This window comes from Myotis nattereri (assembly GCF_964212035.1).
Source record: "Myotis nattereri genome assembly, chromosome: 5".
NCBI classification, from domain to species: Eukaryota; Metazoa; Chordata; class Mammalia; order Chiroptera; family Vespertilionidae; genus Myotis; species Myotis nattereri.
In genome coordinates this window covers 31,929,816-31,948,850 of record NC_138080.1, presented here as the reverse complement: position 1 = coordinate 31,948,850, position 19,035 = coordinate 31,929,816, and the positions used below count along the sequence as shown (strand labels likewise).

The 19,035-nt window shown below is 56.9% G+C and overlaps 1 protein-coding gene across 1 annotated transcript; it reads right to left on the bottom strand.

Moving 5' to 3' along the window:
* Nucleotides 1-4,740: 4,740 nt before the first annotated feature.
* Nucleotides 4,741-18,461, bottom strand: EFNA2 (ephrin A2; the record flags this gene model as incomplete). Its single annotated transcript, XM_081091084.1, has 4 exons — nt 4,741-6,129; nt 6,602-6,667; nt 8,281-8,594; nt 18,316-18,461. The coding sequence occupies 4 exons, from the start codon at nt 18,459-18,461 to the stop codon at nt 6,008-6,010; spliced, it is 648 nt and encodes a 215-aa protein (XP_080947210.1). The 3' UTR covers nt 4,741-6,007.
* Nucleotides 18,462-19,035: the final 574 nt, after the last annotated feature.

Genomic DNA, 19,035 nt, shown 5'->3' with positions numbered 1-19,035 from the left:
CCGTGGTCCACGCCCAGCCCTAATGATCATCACCTGTATGGTTCTAATAATGGCATGGCCAGTCCAGCAGCTGTGAGGAGAGATGGTGTGTGTGTGTGTGTGTGTGTGTGTGTGTGTGTGTGTGTGTGTGTGTGTAGGAGGGGCTCCTGCCCCCCCACCATGGCCTCTGCCCCATCAGCCACACCAGCCCAGCTGGGGCCACTTAATTTCTGGCTTGTGAGTCATTTCATGGTGATTTATGGCTCCTCAGGGGCCCCAGGCCAAAAACTCACATTTTATTTGTTCATTAATGGCCATCCAACCACCTGCAACCTGGACAAGGGTCACCAACACTGTGGTCTCTTCCCATGGCCCATAAGCCACCCAAATATGGTGCTCAGAGGCCACTGGAGCAGGCCTCACCATCCTCCCCCTGATGCCACAGACTGAGGGAGGGCCCAGCACTGACTGCACACAGTAGGCACTCAGTAGATGCTTGCTGAGGTTGCTGACATTGACATAGGAAATGCAATTCTCTTTTCTGATCATGCAGCTTCCACATAAATATATACAACATTCATGCATTTAAGCATTTAGTGAGCGACTACTGTGTACCAGACATGCTCTAGGAACTGGGGACATAGCAGTGACAAAGACAGACAAAATCCTTGCCCTCAGGGACTGCCTGGCTAAAGGAGGCGACCATAAGAAACTGAGATAAAGAAAGAAAATATGGGGCATGCCTGAGGGCTGATGAATAAATGCCAGAGAAGAAAACCATGGAGGAGGCAAGAGGGTCTTAGGGGCATGTGAGGAAAGCCGAAAGGAGGTGAGGGGTCCAGGCAGGGGCACCGCTGGAGCAAAGGCCGGGAGTTGGGAGGTGGGAGCCTCCCAGAGAGTAGGAAGATGTTGGGAGGAACAGGTGGGAGGCCTGGAGCTGCTGGGACTGTGGCCTTTCCTCCGAGTTGGGGGAGGGGGGAGGAGGGCCTCCAGTTCTGTGGCTATGGTCAAGGGGCCTGTTCCCAGCCCTAAAAGCCAGTCCTGGGAATGAGGGGTGAACCCCTTCCTTCCTGGTCACAGTGGGGGGATCCAAGCACAGGGCCCAGGGGTATAGACAGGACACTGGGGGCCCAGAGACGGAGCTGGAGAAGGGGCTGTGGGGCGCCTGTCCTGTGATGGAGGGGCTGTCCCGCCCCCCCACTAACACGGCCATGAACTGAGGGGGCCCAGGAGAGAGGCATGGCTCCACAAGCACAGCCAGAAGGGCAGGACGAGCTCAGACTCCCCGCCCCGCCTCCTGGATTTCCTGCCCAAGATGGGGCACCGGGAGAGGGAAGTAACTTTCCTCTGGAACCTCCAGGGTGGACGAGCTCCGCACAGAGACCACATACCGACAGCCCCAAACCGATGGTCACCCGGGCCTTCAACTGCCTCGTGTGGCTGGGGCCCCAGCTCTGCACAATGCAGCCTGGGAGTGAGTACCACTCTGCACACTGATGGTGCCCCTGAGGCCATGATCAGCGGCCACTGAGGGACGGGAGTGGTTTTAGAGAAACCTGGGCTCCAAATGTGTCTGGCGTCTGGGGTTGTGCAACACAAGTATATGTATGCATGTCTGCACGTGTGGCAAATGACAAGTCTGAGCGGAGACTGTGGCCAGGCACTGGGTCCCAGTGATGCCCCAACAGACCAGGTCTCTACCCTCAGGGAGCTCCCAGCCGGTGGGGGAGATGAACAAGAATCAGAGATTTGACAGCCAGGGGTGTGGGGTGAGTGGCCACTCGGCCAGGGAGGTCAAGAGGTGACCTCTGACCTGATCTGAAGGAGCTGAGAGGCGGCAGTGATGTGCCAGGCAGGGAGCACAGCAAGTGCCAAGGCCCTGAGCCAGGACCACAGCTATTTCTGTATGTAGCCTCCAAGGAAATTTTTTGTGCTAAAACTGTCTCAAAAATAATAAGTGGTTGTCTTATTGCAATTTATAAATGTGTAATATTGCCCTGGCCAGTGTGTACAGTGGTTAGAGTGTCGGCCCACACACCATAGGGTTGCAGGTTCGAACCTCAGGGTGTATTTTGGAGACAACCAATTGATGTGTCTCTCTCACATCGATGTTTCTCTCTCTCTCTCTTTCTTCTCTCTCTCTCTCTACTCCCTCACTCCCACCTTCCCTCCCACTCTCTCTAAAAAAAAAAAAAAAAAAAAATCAATGGAAAAAAGATCCTCAGGTGAGGATTAACACACACAATAAAAAACGAATAATTTAAAAATCCATGGGCCCTAACCGGTTTGGCTCAGTGGATAGAGCATCGCCCTGCGAACTGAAGGGTCACAGGTTCGATTCCGGTCAAGGGCATGTACCTGGGTTGCAGGCACATACCCAGTGGGGGGTGTGCAGGAGGCAGCTGATCGATGTTTCTCTCTCATCGATGTTTCTAACTCTCTATCCCTCTCGCTTCCTCTCTGTAAAAAATCAATAAAATATATTTAAAAAAAAAAATCCTTGGAACCACTAAAAGGTGGAAGCAACCTAAAAGCCTTCAGCAAATGAGCAGATAAACAAAAGCGGCCCATCGGCACACTGGAATACTCCTCAGCCATGAAAAGGAGCCAAGCGCTGACACTCACTACAGCGTAAATGGACCTTGAACACATGACGCTCAGTGAGGGAAGTCAGACACAAAAGGCCACACGGTGTGGGATTCCAGTCACGTGACATGTTCGGGACAGGCAAATCCAGAGACAGAAAGTGGCTTCATGGTTGTCAGTGGCTGAGAGTGACTGCTGATGGGGACAGGTTTCTTTTAGGGGTGATGGAAGGTTCTGGAATTACATAGGGGTACTCTTTTCACAACCCTGTGAATATATTAAAAGTTATGAAGTTGTACTTTAAATGAATGGATGGTGTGATATGTAAATTATATCTAACTAGGGGCCCAGTGCACGAATTCGTGCACCTTGAAAGGAACTGTGGGCTGTGAGGCTGCGGTGGGCACAGGGGTGGGTCTTGGCCCATCCTCCGCGCCCCTGCCCGGCCCCTCCCACCACGGCCCCCTGGTCCCCTCTTTGCCAGCAGCCCTGCTCCCACCGCCACCGCTCCCACACACTGACATCGCTGGCCCCACTCGCACCCGCTGACAGCAGAGCGATTGGGGCCCGCACCATCGGCAGGTGAGAGCGGCGGCCGCTGCCCTGATTGCCCCTCAGAGGCAGGGGGAGGTGGAGAAGCCCTCAGGGGTGATTGGGGCTGGCAGCCACTGCTCACATCTCCTGATGGCACCAAGTGATTGGGGCCAGCGCTGGGGGTGCCTGGGGCGGGACCGCGGCACACAGGAGCAAAGAACTATCATTAACCAACAGAGGCTCACCCCGATGATAGCGACCAGCACCCCGCCTTGGTCTGGCACCCCCACTTACCTGCTCCACCATCCCACCACAGCCAATGCTCACCATGTTCTGCACGCAACACCTGGTGGTCAGCGCACGTCATAGCGACTGATTGTTCTGCAGTTCAGTCTATTTGCATATTAGGGTTTCATATATATATATATATATTTTTTAATAACAAAATCAAAATCAACTGCTAAGATTCAGCCCCATGATTCCTGCATTTAATTCTCTCCCTCGAGGTCCCTCTGACTCTGTGGCTGGGTTGGAGCCTCGAGGTCCTCACTGTGTGGTGGGGGACCCTGGGTTCCCCCTCATGGTACTCGCACACTCCATCCGCTGCCACTGTGCGGGGGGCAGGCAGGGAACACACAGGGGTCTTTGTGCTGTTTGTTGGCCTCATTAAGAGGCAGCCCCTGTCACCGAGCTCAGCACGGCCAAATTCATTAGCTGAGAGCCTTCCCTCTCGGCAAACTAAACCCAAGACACTGCAGTCCCAGGAACAGCACCAGGGCATGAGCAGCCTCAAAGACCACAGACTCTCAGCCCTGCTGGGTAGCCCCCCGCCATGTGCCTCCGTCCAGGCCTAAACTGGGGAGAAGGCCCCTGGGATTCCACAACCCACTGACCATGCCTTTTGCAAAACCAGAAAGAGATTTAGAGAAGCCAAACTCCCCTGCCCTGGCCTGGGGCAGTTAGTGAAACTAAGTCACACACCAACAGAGCTTGGTAATGGAGATGTCACAGAATCTGGTTTCTTTTTGTGTGTGTTTTTTGTTAATCCTCAACTGAGGATATTTTTCCGTTGATTTTTAGAGAGTGGAAGGGAGAGGGAGAGGCAGAGAGAGAAGAGAAACATCAATGTGAGAGAGACACATCAATTGGTTGCCTCCCGCATGCGGCCTGACCGGGAATGGAGCCTGCAACCGAGGTACGAGCCCTTGACTGGAATCAAACCTGGGAACCTTTAATCCTCGGGCTGATGCTCTATCCACTGAGCCAAAATGGCCAGGGGTAGAATTTGGTTTCTAAGAAACCCATCATGTGCTCCAAGGGACACTTAATAAGCCCCTGCTGCATACTCAGACCCCGCCTGTCCTCCCTCCATCCTCCCAGGGATCCCTGGGGGATTAGGGGGCTTGTTCCCATTTCTCAAAAGGAGGAAGCCAAGGCCCATGGGTGGCAAGGAAGGATATAATGCCCCACAAAATGCTTGTTCTAGGGCCAGCCTAGAAGATGCACAGAACAAAAGAACCAATCACGATCCTCCCCAGATGTCCTTTCAGGACACCCCTCCCTAGCAAGGACCTGACTCCCAAATTACTCGCTCAAAGCACTCCTCTGAGGGTCACCGGCCTAACATAGATGCACACGCTAGAGGTTTACGCTTATTTTATTATTAAAAAATACAGAATCCAAAGTTGATTGTGACGGGAGGGGGGAGGCCCTGTCGCCAGCTCCAGGCGAGGCAACACCACCACCCACGCCAACCCTTACAAAAGGCCCCCCCAGCTGGCACGCCTGGTGGTCTCCCAGCAGCTGTGCACCATATATATTTATATATAATATATATAAAACACAGATCAGGAAAGGTGGGTAGAAATATGAAATCTGTATAAATGTGCTGTTTGCTTCATTAAAGTGTCTTTGGGAGGGGGTTTCTTTTTGGCAGGTCCACCCCCATCTTGTAGTGTCCTGTTTTCTTTTTTCTTATAAACATTATTAGTCACGGAGTAGAGGAAGAGGGCTCTGACAGACGAACAAGCTTATTGCAAAGTGTGGCTTCTACTCTAAAAAGTCCACCCACCCTCCCACCAAAATAAAAGATCCCCCTGAAGATGTGAGAAAAAAAGGAACTGTCCAGTTCGTCCTCAGGAATACAGTAAAAATAAACCACAGTATATACTTCCTGGCTCTATTTACAGAAATGTAAGGTCTTCTTGGGCTCAGGGGTGATGGTGAGAGGCTGTGGAACACAGTGGGGAGCTGTGGTTCGGAGTGGCCGGAACTCCGGGGGCCTCTGGTGAAACAGCATGGGTTTCCACTCTGGGCGACAATCACCAGGCATGAGGAGAGTGGGGCTGAGGGGACGAGAATCTGAGGTGGGTTCAGAGTCCTGGGCCAGAATCTAGGGGTCTCACCCTTACCCTTCTGCCTCATACTGGCCTGTCCTGGGGCATCTGGGGGGTCTGCAGTGGCCTCCAGCCAGGACCCAACAAATGGAGCAACCAGACTAGGGGTTACCCATCCCCATCCCCCAAGGGGCCAAGGACCACCACCCCCACCCCCACAAACTAATGTGTTTCCTTTCAAAGTCACTGGCGACAGCAAGGAATAAATTAAATTAAAAATTCAAGCCTTTCTGATCCAACCATGAAAAATAAACAAACAAAAAAAACCAACATCGCTGATAGTTTCTCAGGTTCTCCAGTGCCCCTGAGGAGATGGTCTGGCCAGGGGCTGAACTGACACCCTGCCCCTCAGCCATCAGGGGCTGTTGGCTGTCCCCCGTCATTGGGGCTGGTTCTGGAGCAGGCAGAAACCCCCTGGAGGTGGGGGCAGCACCAGTTGAGGGAGAGCCAGGCGTCTCTATTTGGTCTTGGATTCGGTCGTCCAGGTGGGGCCGGCATCGTGTGGGCCAGAACTAGGAGCCCAGAAGGGTCCAGAGTACTGGGACAGTGCTGAGGAAGAGCTGACAGCTGCCCAGGCTGCTGCACGAATTATTGCTGGTGAAGATGGGCTCAGGGGCCTCATACAGGGTCTCGTCTGGGGGAGAAGGAGACAGAACAGTCAGCAGCAGCCCAGTCCCCTCCCTAAGTGGCCACCCCTCCATCTGCTCCCTAGGGCTTATCCAGACCTGATCATTGAATGTCTCAACCCTGGCACTCGGGTGAGAGCTGCAGGAGTCCCCTTGTCTCTGGGTGTGGCTATGGTGTTTCAAGAGCTCAGAACACAGGCCCTTTGGTCCATCTCAGGAAACTTCCCTGACGCCCACACCCGGGGGTGATGGCCTCAGTGAGGTGCTTAGCAATGGGCTTCAACCTTCACTCCTGAAGGTCTGAAATGTCCTGATTTGCAGATGGGGAAACTGAGGCTCAAGGGCGAGCCTGCCCTTGCTGAGGTTGTGGGACTTCGTAGGCTGTGCTGTGATCATCCCCTGACTCTACTGGCCACTCGGTGGATTCTCAATGAGGACACAAGGGTGTCCTGGGCCCTGCCCGACTCCCTGAGTACTTACTGGTTGGCCGCACATAAACCTTTAGCCGAAGGCAGGGCCGGTCAACAGCATTGGGTGGTGTGGCAGCTAGAAGAAATGGGTTGTGAGTTAGTGGGGCAGAGGGGTCTGGGTGGCCAAGACCTCCTAGCACTGTAACCCCTTTCCCCAGGCTGGTACCCTTTCCTTGACCCCAGGTGGGGATCCACCCATAAAACTCCTAATCATACATCAAAGCCCCAGACACAGTGCCCCCCTTATTTCCCAGAAGTCCTCCTGCACATGTCCCCTGACCTTCTCTGCTAAACTCTAGCCTCAAAACTGGAGGTGTCTGTGTTTAGCTCCATCATGTACAGAGCAAGGTTCAAAGGTGATAGATAAAAATGTTTGTTTTCAATTGACCACCCAAAACTCAGTATAACCAAATGATTAACATGGGAGCAAATCCCTGCTCTCTGGGTTACTGTTGACAAATCACCCCCTATCTGGGCTTCAGCTGGCACACAGGAGATACTGTGAAAATGATTATTTCCATCTGGGAGACAACAGAAGCCAGTTACCCTGGAAGGGGAGCTGATTCCACTTCTCCTGGAGCCCCCACTACAGAGGTCATATGCACGTGGAAATACATGGGGTCTCACACGTAAAAAGTCACCATTATTGATCCCTGCTTCCTGGCCAACATGACATGGGCCCTGGAGGGGGGAAGGGATGGTGCCACAGCTCAGCCACGAATCAGAAGGGAGGGGGCTGGCAGGGAGCACACATGTAAACAGCTGTGGGCACCCAGAGCGAGAGCCAGGCTTGTCCCCACCTGTCCTCTCAGACTGTCCTCTTGTCTTCGGCTGCCACCTTTGCCCCAACCCCCAGAAGCCCCTTACTCTGGGAGATGAAGATAAAGAGCAGATAATAAAAATAACATCTGTCACAGAGACAGGACAAATAATTACAATGATCGTCTTTATGAAACTCCTATCTCAGAAAGAAAATGTAATTTTTCTTATATTACAGGACTGAATATAAACACTTTCTTCCCCCTGCCTCCATCCCTTTCTCCCCTGAATTAAAAAGAAGTCCAAACAGAGCAGAAAAGGAGGAGGGGGGCCTTGTGAGGTTTAATTTGACACAACAGGGGCCGGAATATTGAGGAGCTGGGTCCCTTCCCCGCAGCAGGGGTTGGATGGTGTGGCAGGGGTAGGGCCAGGGGGATCCCTGCCCAAAGCAGGATGTACGGGGCAGAACAAGGGCTCTGCTCTCTCCCCTGGCTTTGACCAAGCTCCACTCTCCCACTAGACTCAGTATGCCTCAGTTTACCCCCTCAGTGCTTTGGGGGGTGGGCAGCGTTGGTCTCAGTGTGGGACAGACTGATGGTTGGGTCATCGGCTCCCCCAGAACAGAGGTCCAGTGCTGATCTTGAGGCTGAGGTTATGTATCTATGTTCCCCGCCGCACTCTGAGCCTCAGTTTCCCAATCTGCAAAATGGGGACTCTGACAGTGGGCCTCCAGGGCTTGCTGGGAGGATAACGAGCCCACCCAAGAGGCTGACCCCCACCCCAGGACAGAGGTCAGTGCGGGACAAGGAGCGGGGCCGAAACCACGCCCTGGCCCCCCACCCCAGGCCCTCGCCCCCTCCTGGCTTTCGCCCCCCCCCAACCCCCCCCCCCCCCGCCTCTCCGGTTTCCCGGCCCCGCCCGCCCACTCACAGATGTAGTAATACTCGTGGCCCGGGCGGAACTCGAAGCCCAGCGAGAAGGGCGTGAAGAGCTGGAACTTCTCGGAGAACTTGAGCGGCCCCCCGGGCGCTGCGGGCCGGTTGCACTCCCAGCGCTTGAAGCCGCGCTGCCGGTGGTCGCAGGAGGCGTGGCCCTCGCCGTTGACCATGTACAGCACGTAGTGCTCCATGCGCTCCGCCGGAGGCAGCGGCGCCCCGTAGTGCGGGCAGTAGATGTCCAGGTAGTCGTTGATGCTCACCTCCACCGTGTAGCCCCCGCGGTCGTCCGCCGCACCCGCGTGGAACCTGGATGGGGGGCCGGCGGTGAGCTTGGGCGGGGCCGGATAGCAGACCGTGGTCCGGGATGAGTTGAGGGGACTGCCAAAGCGGGGGGCGGGGGCGGAGGGATGGAAACGCGAGGGGCGTGGTCTGCGCGGGGGTGTGACCAGCACGGGGCTGGGGCGATCTTAGGAGACCGCTAGGCGGAAGCTGAGAAAGGTTCGAGGGTGCGAGCCCACGGTCCCCGGTCTGGCACCCACGCCCCACCCTGCAAGTCCCTGGCCCAGCAGACCGGTCAGTTGGCAGGCGCCTGAGCCCGTGGCCTCAACGTGGTTGGAGCTGAGGGAGAGGGACCGCATTCAGGGCAACATGCAAACGAGCAAGTACCAAGTGATTCGGAATCGTCTATACACACACACACACACACACACACCACCCCCAACCCCACCCCGCAGGCCCAACATCTGGGCCCCTCTTGGCAAACAGGCTCCACACAAGCTGCTCCCCCACCAGGAAGTCCTTCTCCAGAAACGTTATTACGGCTTGACTTCGACACCCCCTCCTCCAGATAACCCCCCATCCTGCCCATCAGTTGCAGCTTCCTTGGCTCTCCTCCTGCAGATCCGCCGGCCAGGAAGGCCCAAGGTGGCGTGGGGACACAGGCCCGGAGTTCTGGCCTCCTCTGGGCAAGCTCTGCCTCAGTGTCCCCGCAGGTGGTGGGGCGGAGTGAAGCCCAGCCCTACCCCTTCCGTCCCGTGTGACCCCAGATCAGAGCCTCAGGGTCAGGCAGCTGCCCCCCAAGCTCCTGGTCACTACGCCCGGTTCCCCGACCCATGACACCTCCGCCTCCCAGCCCGGACTCCCGGCCTTGCCAGGGAGGTCCCTTTAGACTGGCCGCTGAAGGCCCTCTTGACCCAGCCTTGTCTTGGGAGGATGGAGGTCAGCTGAACCAGAGACGGGCAGCTCCCCTTCCATCACCACCTCGGGTTACAGCACCAGAAGCTCTTAGATCTTCCAGACATGGTCCCCAGGGTCCCTGTCATGTAAATGCAGAAGGAGACAACAGGGGGGCCTCCCAAGAGGGGCTTATTGCCGGGAGCCGGTCCATCCTTGCTGTTTCAAGGGACCTGGCATATATAGCATACTGTTCTTAATATGTTTGCTCCCCTTAGCGCTGTGTGTTTTAACCAAGGTCACCTCTCCGAGAAAGGTTGTTTCCCCAGGTAGGAATTTTTCCCTGAAGTCAGGGAGGGGATGCCTCTCCTAGAAAGGTTGTTTCCCCAGGTAGGAATTTTTCCCTGAAGTTAGGGAGGGAATAAAACCCCTCAACTAAGTGCCAGGCGGGTAATTAATCACTTTAACTATGAACAATCATGCTTAAGCCACATAATCTTTACTCCCTGGAATGGAGATAAGAAACGCCCTAACCTTTGTAATAGAGATTGATAGGATTGAATCAACTGGTATAAATACAGATGTAATAAGACAGCAGAAGACAGAACTTAGGAGACAGAGAGGAGAGACAGAAATTGGCACAGAACCTACACAGAACATTCTCTAGAGACAGAAGAACTTCGCTGGAGAGAACATGCCAAAAGATCCTGGACTGAACCTGACTACAGAAATTGGCAAGAGAACCTGACTAGAACCTGGTGACTGAACCTGGCTGGAGAACCTGGACAGAACCTGGCTGGAGAACCTAGCGAGGGAACATGGCTACAGAACCTGGCTGGAGAACCTGGAGAACCTGGCTGGAGAACCTTGCAAGAGACCATGGACACAGAACCTGGCTGGAGATCCTAAGCAGAACCTCTCTGGAGATCGAGACCAGAACTTGGCTGGAGATCCTGGCTAGGCTGCTGATCAACTGAACACTGTCTCCTTGTCATTCCTTCTTCGCCGACTCCGTCCACACCTTTGGGGACCCCTGGACCCGCTGGGGCTGAACCCCGGCAGCTTATTAGCACATTAAAAGCCTAAGCACCGTGCTTAGAGTGTAGGCTCCCCCAGGCAGCCATCTTCTTCCTCCCTGTATAGGCAAGGAAAAAGGGTGGGCAGCAGGGAGGGTGCAAGCTGCTGGGATTCCAGCCCGCCACTCTCTGGGCTCACCCTGCTAGCAGCCCCAGCCCGTGGGAGGGAGCTCTATGTGACCCCCATGCCAGTAGCACTAATTGGCACAGCTGGCACCTGAGGGGGCAACAGAATTATCAGATGGTAGGGGCTGGCCCCCTGAGATGTTGCACCAGGCAGGGCAGGACCCCCCCCCGCCCCAGAAGTGGGAATGAGGCAGGCAGAAGACCCTGCTCACTTGTGCCTCAGCTTCCCCATCCATCACTACAGCAGTGATTTCAAGTCTGTCACTAAGATCCAGGCTCCCAGAATTTCAGTTCTGGGAACAGGAAGGAGCAGATTCTCCCCAGCCTCTTCCCCATTCTATTGGGTTTGTCCAGGGATTGGGAATTCATTCCACCTCCAGAGAGGTGGGAAGGCTTTTGTAGAATAAATGTGTCTGGCAGCTAGCCTCAGGAAGGGGGACCAGGTTGGGACCAGGGTCAGGCTGAGACAGGGTCAGCCTTGAACTCTGCCCATCCCGCAGGCTGCCCCAAGGCTATCCAGGCCTTGTCTGTCCTTCAGCCCTTTGGGCTTGATTGATGCAGAAGCTGCTCCAGGCTTTTTGAAGAGTCATTTTCACTCCTTCCTGGCCCCACTGAAAGCCCCATTGATCAGCCAATCGATGGCAGCGGCAGGCAGCCAAGCACCCACTTGGGGACTGGCTAGTACCTATGCAGGGCCCTGTAGGGGAGTAAGGAGGGGGTGCCAGGCTGGAAGGGCTGCCATCCTGGCCCCCAACACCTCTGGGCCTCAGTTCCCCTTCCTGTCCCTGGCACAATGCCCAGGGATGCACACATAGCCTGAGAGAGAGCCTGGCTTTCTGCTGCGCTTTCTTGAGACCAGAATGGACTTGGGAAAGTGGGGCCACAGCGTGACCCTTTCTTCCCCCTCCACCTCTGCCTGTGTCCCCCGTTACGTTTGACCCCCTCCCTCCCACTGCACCAGATGCTACCATCATTCTCTCTTCACCTTCTGAAAAGCATTAGAGACCAAGGCTGCTTTCTTTGCTGGCTCAGAAGCCAGACATCTGTACCCCACCAGGTCAGCCCGTCTCCTTGTTTCCCAAAACCCAGGGCTCTTTTCTGAATGTCAGTCGGACTCTGTGATCCAATGGCTCAAAACTCTCTCCACTGCTCAGAATCAAACTGCTCTCCCAGGCCCACCAGGCCCGTGTGGCCCTGACACACGCCCCCTTATCACCCTCTGCCTGCCTTCCAGCCACACCAGCCTCTTGGCTGTTCCTGTTCCCAACCCAGGCTGTTGCACACACTCGTCTCTCTGCCTGGAATGCTTTCCCCTGCCTCCCCAACCTTATCATGTATCTCATTACGATATCATCATAGTTTTACCTCTACATAGTCCACTGTCTGCCCTCCTGGACAATGAGGGTTGGCCTCCTTTTCCGCTCCTTCCTGGTGACCCACACAGGCCTTATACATATTTGGTGCTTAATACATATTTGTTGAGCAAACAAAGGCCAAGGATTCAAGGTGTTAGAGTCTTGGAGAGCAAAAAGTGGCCCCCACATGGGGAAAAGAGGCGAGTCCCAGGAGAAGCCCCACCCCCAGCCCCCTTAAATGGGCCATTTTTCCCTTTCCTGGATTTAAAATAGTGACAGCCCTAGCTGGTTTGGCTCTATAGAGCTATGGTCCTTGGACTAAAGGATGGTGGGTTTGATTCCGGTCAAGGGCACATACCTCAGTTGCAGGCTCCTTCTCTGGCACCGGTTGGGGCATGGGTGGGGCAAGTATAGGAGGCAACCAATCGATTTGAATCACATCAATGCTTCTCTCTAATTCTCCCCCTCCCGTCCACGCTCTCTAAAAATCAATGGGAAAAGATATCCTCAGGTAAGGATTCACACACACACACACACACACACACACACACACACACAATTCCCAGTTCCAAGTTGGGTAGCAAGCCAAGGGCAGGCGCCTCACCCCTGTTTAGGTGTTAGAGAGGCCCAGCCCCAAAATTGAGCCTGGGGCCCAGTTCCTGGTGCATGCAATACAAAGCCTTCATTTCCTCCACTGGGGCCTTGGCTTGATACGAAAACACTCTGTGGCTGCAGCAGACAGAGCAGAAATTCTCACCAAGGAGTTAGTGACTGAGTTGGGATCTTTCCTAGGTAGAGGGTTCCCCAGGCTTTCAGACCTCCTGCTCCCATCCCCACCCCCGCCCCCACCCCCACCAGCCACACCTTTGCCCCCATCTAGATCACCCTGCCAAAGTCTGCTCCTCTAGGCAGCCCTCCCAGCCCTGGGTGATCCCTCACTGACCAGGGCTCCCTGTCCTGCCCTTCATGGCCACCCCAACCTTGCCAACTGCTCCCTCTCTGCAACCACCTGGCAAGCTGCTAATTAGCTCCAATTGGGCAACTGTCAAGTCATTAGGAGCTAATAGCAAAGCAACTAATTAAGGATCTCACCCAAAATGGTGGGGGCACTTCCCAGACTGGAAGCTGAGGCTCTGGTGAGGTGGGTAGCACACCCAGGCCCTGGGTGCCCATCTGGCACCCTAGTGGGGCAGAGCCCACTTGTCCCTGCCTGCTGCTCCCAGTGAGGTCCCTAAGGCCTCAGTGCCCACCCCTAGGCTTCCCATGGGCCAAGAAGACATTTCTCCATCTGAGGCCTGGCCACCAGGGCTGGGCGGCTGGGTGGGACCTCAGGGGAAATCAGGGCCCCAAGTAATGCAGGGTTGGACACAACATGTATGGCCTTTTGGGTGCAGGGGATTCACTGAGTACAGGGTGGGCACAATAGGTGTGGAGGGGACACAGAATCAGCTCTAGCCCTGGGCCTCAGTCTCAGTAAGACATGGCCCAGATGCATAGGCCTGTCTTCCCCAGAATGCACGCAGTGTCTCTGACACTCCTTGGCCAGCCCCAGACCCGGATGCCTCTTGGAGAGGGGTGATGCCCAATTGAGCCCGGCTTCCCCCTGCCCTTGGATGACTCACTTAATCTGGGTCTGTGAAATGGAGGCACAGGGTGGGTGGGTTAGGGGGCTGCATGGCTGGGGTGTGGGCTGGGCGAGGGGGCAACTTGACCTGTGCAGTGAATTAAGCCCTTTGAAGCCAACATTCCTTGGGTTGACAGGGAGACTGAGGCATGGGAGACCAAGTGCCTACAATAGCCAGGTGGGTGCAGGGACAGGCGTGTGCACCTGTAGCGGGGTCTGGCTGGCCGCCAAGTTCAGTCTGATTTGTGCTCACACATCAATCTAGGATGGGAGCAGCATGGTGGGGACAGCAGTGCGAGAGGGCTGAATGGAGCAGTTTTGAGTCACTCCCACCTGGTGGGGGCCTGGGCTCCCTCCCAGGTGAGGCATGGCTGGCCATGTCACCTATTCCTGGAACATCACTACCATTGTGGATTTGGGGGCCTGCGGGCCCCTCCTCTTGCCCACAGGGACTGCCTCGGTTTCTCCTCTCTGTGCCCCTTAGGACTCCTACTACATGCCCTAGCTGGTTTGGCTCAGTTGACAGAGCGTCGGACTGCGGACTGAAGGGTCCCGGGTTCGATTCCGGTCAAGGGCACATGCCTGGGTTGTAGGCTCAATCCCCAGTAGGGGCCGTGCAGAAGGCAGCTGATCAATGATTCTCTCTCATCACTGATGTTTCTATCTCTCTCTCCCTCTCCCTTCCTCTCTGAATCAATACAAATATATTTTTTTAAAAAGACTCCTACTGCCATCTGCTGAGGGGCATAGCCTGCCAGCCCCGACTTCATGGAGGAGACACAGGTTCAGAGCAGCCAAGCTGCCCCTGAGATCACACCTAGGGTTCTAGGAGCCATAAATCCAAGTCCAGACCCTCCCACGCCTACTGGCCCCCACCTTCTGGCCCCAGGCCCCCAGACCCATCGACCTTGCTCTCCAAGCCCCGCAAGCCTCAGAGGGTGTTTCTTTCAAACAAAACAAAAGAGCCTCATGCGGCAAAATACAGCATTGCCCCTTCAGAGCCACCTCCCCCAGAGGCCCAGGCAAGGCCAGCAGGGATGGGATTGGGATAGAGGCCCCACACCTACACCACAGGAGCACCCTCCCCAAACCCACATTTCCCACCAGGCCATTTGAGAGGAAATGTGGGTAATCTGGAGGGTCAGGGGAGGGTGGCAAAAGCCCAAGATGCCTGGTAGGGGTAGGGACTAAGCCCAGAGCCCCCACCCAGGTTGGCAAGGCTGGGTCCAGTCTGGCTGAGGTGTTCCAGTCAAGTGGGGAGTATGAGGGTTGGCAGGTACCCTGCATGGTACCCGCTGTCAACCTCAATGGAACCCTCTACACCAGCGGCCGCCAACCTGTGGTCTGCAGACCACTGGTGGTCCGTGAGGTCCGAAAGGTTGGTGACCGCTGCTCTACACCACAGGCAGCATGGGACCCGAGGGATCAGCAGGGACCCACCTGGCCCAAAGAGGAGGTGAAGGGTGGGCAGGGAAGCATACTGTGCCACCATCAGTGAGGCCCTGGGACAGCCAGAGCCAGACTGTACATGCAGACACACATGTGCTCTCCACAAACAGACACACTAAAGACACACATGTGCACACCACACACAAACACATACATTCTCTCCATGCACAAATATGCACATGCAGATAGGCATATGTACCCCCAGACACCGCACACATTCCACACACAGACACACTCCTGCAAATGTGCGATACACCCTCCACACGTGTGTACTCTGGGCATAATCACATAGACACATGTGCAAACAAGCCAGGGCCGCCATACATAGGTAGGCACATGTATCACCCTGCCACACAGACATGCACCTCCCGGGGTCCCTAGGACCCCCTGTATGTCAGGAACAAGAACACACCTCAACACATACAAACACATCCTGCAGCCCCTGCACCCACCATGTGCACAAATGCGCACGTAGGCCCACATTCGGCCAATGGCCAGGCCAGGTGAGGGCAGCTGGCCCAGGACCCTGGCCCAGTGCAACCCAGCTGGGGACAGGCTCAGAGACACCAGCAATGGACAGCAGCTGGTGGGGGTGCCAGGGGAGGGTGGCTGGACTGGCGACAGGACCCCACCCTACGACAGCAGTAGAGGTAGGTGCGACGCTCCCTCTTCTGCGAAGTCCGCAGGCCAAAGGAAATATCTGCACAGCAGGAGAACGTAACTTGGGAAAAAGCTACACACTTACTACCTCAGTGCAGGTACCAGGCCCAGCCATGCGAGGGCAGCTGGCCTCACCGCAATGCCACCAGTGCCTGTCTATCTCCACCTGAGCACAGCCGCCGCTCATGCTCTGCTCTTCTGCCTGCCTGTCCCCGCCTCGAGCTGCCCAGCCCTAGCTCTGTCCCCTTCCTCACAGTGCCTTTTGTGTGTGCTTCTTTCAGGCTCAGTGACCCCACCCCCTCTTCTCGCTTCTGTCTCCTCAGCCTGCCACAGCCACCAATCTCTCTGATTTGACCCCATCCTTGGCTCTTCCAACCAGGCCTGTCTCTCACCTCTGTTCCTGGGACTACCTCACTCTTCAGGCCTGCTCTCCAACCCTGTGCCCCTCCCCAGGCTGTGGTCCCTGGACTGGGTGCCCTTGGGAAAGTTGCATTCCTGGGTGCCCTCAGACCCGGTGGCCCAGCACCACCCTTCCTTCTGAGATACCCCATTACTGGGCACAGGTTCCAGTCCAGCCACCCCTGGGCACTAAACCTCCCAAGGGGTTCCCAGGCACCAAGGTCCCCTTTGGAAGAGCTCCCAACTTCAGCAATGAATGGAGTCCCGATCTGGTCCCATCCAACCCCCACCCCCATCACAAGCTGTCAGGGGGGGTCACCTCCCACCTGGGACACCCCAGGCAGGAGGACGAGAGGGAGGTGAGAAAGGTATGCCGGCCAGGGTCTGCACCAGACAAGCAAGGCCAACCCCTTAGGCGGCTCCTCAGAGCGGGTCTGTTGGGTCAGCAACAGTGGCGACCAAGTTGCAGCAGAGCCAGGACTGGGCACCTCCTTTCCCTGGCAGGATCCTGCCAGCAGCACAGCCCTGTGGCAGAATGGGCAGAGGGCTGCCCCAATGACCCCCATCTGTCCCAGTTCACCCTGGTTCATCCTGGTTTGTTTGCAGCTCCTCATGTGTTTGGCATTTGCTAGAACAAAGGACAGGCCATGACAGGGACGGGGATTTTGGAGCCGTAACCAAAAACTTGGGCCGGGAAGCACTGCCTGCTGGGCTCCCTGCTCAGCCAGCTTCAGGGAATAACCATAATCAAACCCACATGTGACCAGCGGGGCCAGTGATAAGGGGAAGGGGTCCAAGGTGGCCTGGCCAGCCCTCCTTGGCATGGGGTCTCTATCCTGTGCTCCAGGGTCCGACCCTGCAGCTGGGCAACTGAGGGGAGTGTCTGGGCATACTCCCTGCCCCCACGGCGGACACTGGCCACCCTTGTCCCACAGCCTGCCTCAAAGACTGCCCTTTATGCAACTTTCGGCCCAAAGACTTGAGGACAGCAGGGAACAGTGGGGGGACGGCAGGCTTAGAAAGGCACACAGCAGGAATTGGAAATGAGAAAGTGATCAGTGGCAGAGGGGCAGGGAGCTGGGAGGCTGGCCACCTAAGACCCCCATGTACAGCCCTGCCGCCATGGGAAAGCGACCATGAGTGCTGAAGCTGGTAATAAAGCCATGGGACCTTGGAGCCCTATCTCCATGGGACCCCTAGACTACTCCAGCCTTCAAGACTCAGGGCCAGCCCAGAGAGAGGCTTCTGCTATGTCCAGGATGTGGTCAGTCACCAGCAAACTTTTCTCATGTTCTCACTTTGCTGCCCCCCAGATTCTACTCAGCACCCAGCACTGAGGAGGTTGTGCAGGCAGGCAGGCAGGCGTTGGCACCTCGGCAGGCGTTGGCACCTCGGCAGGCGTTGGCACCTTGGCAGGCTAGGAAAGAGCCCACCTGGGTCCCTGCCCCAGCTCTGCTCCCTTGCCTGACCTTGAGCCAGCTGCTCATCCCCTTTGCCCCTCAGTTTCTCCCATCAAACACTAGGATTGGCAAGGGTATTACCGGTCAAGACTCCTGGGACTGACCCCCAGCTCCCTAGGTACCTCAGTCTCCCCTGACCTACAAAGTTTGGACCTGAAACCCTAAAGTGCAGGTGGACCTGGGTCAGTAGGAAAGTACATTCCAACTTCCTCAAGTTATACTGGGGACCTGCTGGCAGGATGTACCTGTGGACCCAGGGGGCCAAGATCCCCCATCTCCAGGTGCAGCTCAGTGCCAAGGTCCCGAGGGAGCCCCACCAACTCTGAAAGGGGGTTACCTTCCCTGGAAAGCCTCAAGGGATGGAGTCCCCCAAGTCTGGAAAGGAACTTAGGAAGCTGCACAGCTTCTGAGGATGCCAGAGGGGATCCCCAAACTCCTGGGGATGGCGGCGCTCTGGGACATGCAGGCGCAAGTCCCCAAGACTGCATGGCAGTGGGGCACCCTGGAAGGGGAATGCATGAGTAGCACGAGTACCCCAAACTCCGGGGGTGCCGGGACTCCCTGGGGGCTCTCCGGGGACCGGGCACCCTCCACTCCAGAAACAGCGAGTTTGGGGGACGGGACACCCAAGCTCAGGGTGGGGAGGCCGGGCCCGGGGGGAGGGCATCTGGGGTCCCCCAGCGCCCCGTTCCCACCCGTGCTCACCTGGGGTTGCTGCGGTTCCAGTAGACTGCGTAGCGGTCCGAGTTGGCTCGGGAGGCGTCCTCAGCGCGCGCTAAGGGCAGCGGCGGCGGCGGCGGCAGGAGCAGCAGAAGTAGCACAGGCAGCAGCGGGCGCTGCGCGGGCGCCATGGCCCGGGTCCGGCCGCCGCTCTCGCCTGGCCGCCGCCTGCCAGCCGTCTCCGCCTCCTCTGCTGCCGCCGCCGCCGCGGAGCAGGCGGGCGGGAGGAGGGCGCGCCGGCGCTTCGAGATCCCCGGCCACCCCAGCCTGGGCGCGCACGACCTCGGGCGCCGAGAAGTCAGGCGGCGGCGGGCGGGGCGCCGGGGTCGCCCCGGGCGCCGGCCCGGCCGCGCGGACTCTCGGAGCACGGGCCGCCGTCGCCGCCACCGCACCCGCCGAGGAGGGGCCGGGGCTCCAGCCTTTGTCCCTCCCGAGCGCCGGGAGGGCCGCGGGCGCCCCCTCCTGCCGTGCCCAGGCCACGCGGGGGTGGGCGGGGGTTCCTGCCTCAACCGCGCCCCCAGCCCCGGCCAAAGCTTCCCAGACACCTCCCCCGTCCATGTCCTTGGTCTGGTTGCTTGGACCCCCAGGGTCCTGCTCCAGAGATCCCATCATCACCATGTAGCCATGATCGAGGTTTCCCGAGTTCCTCTCTGTCACCTCCATTCAGGCCACCAAGCCCATCTGCAGAGCCTGGCAGTTCAAAGA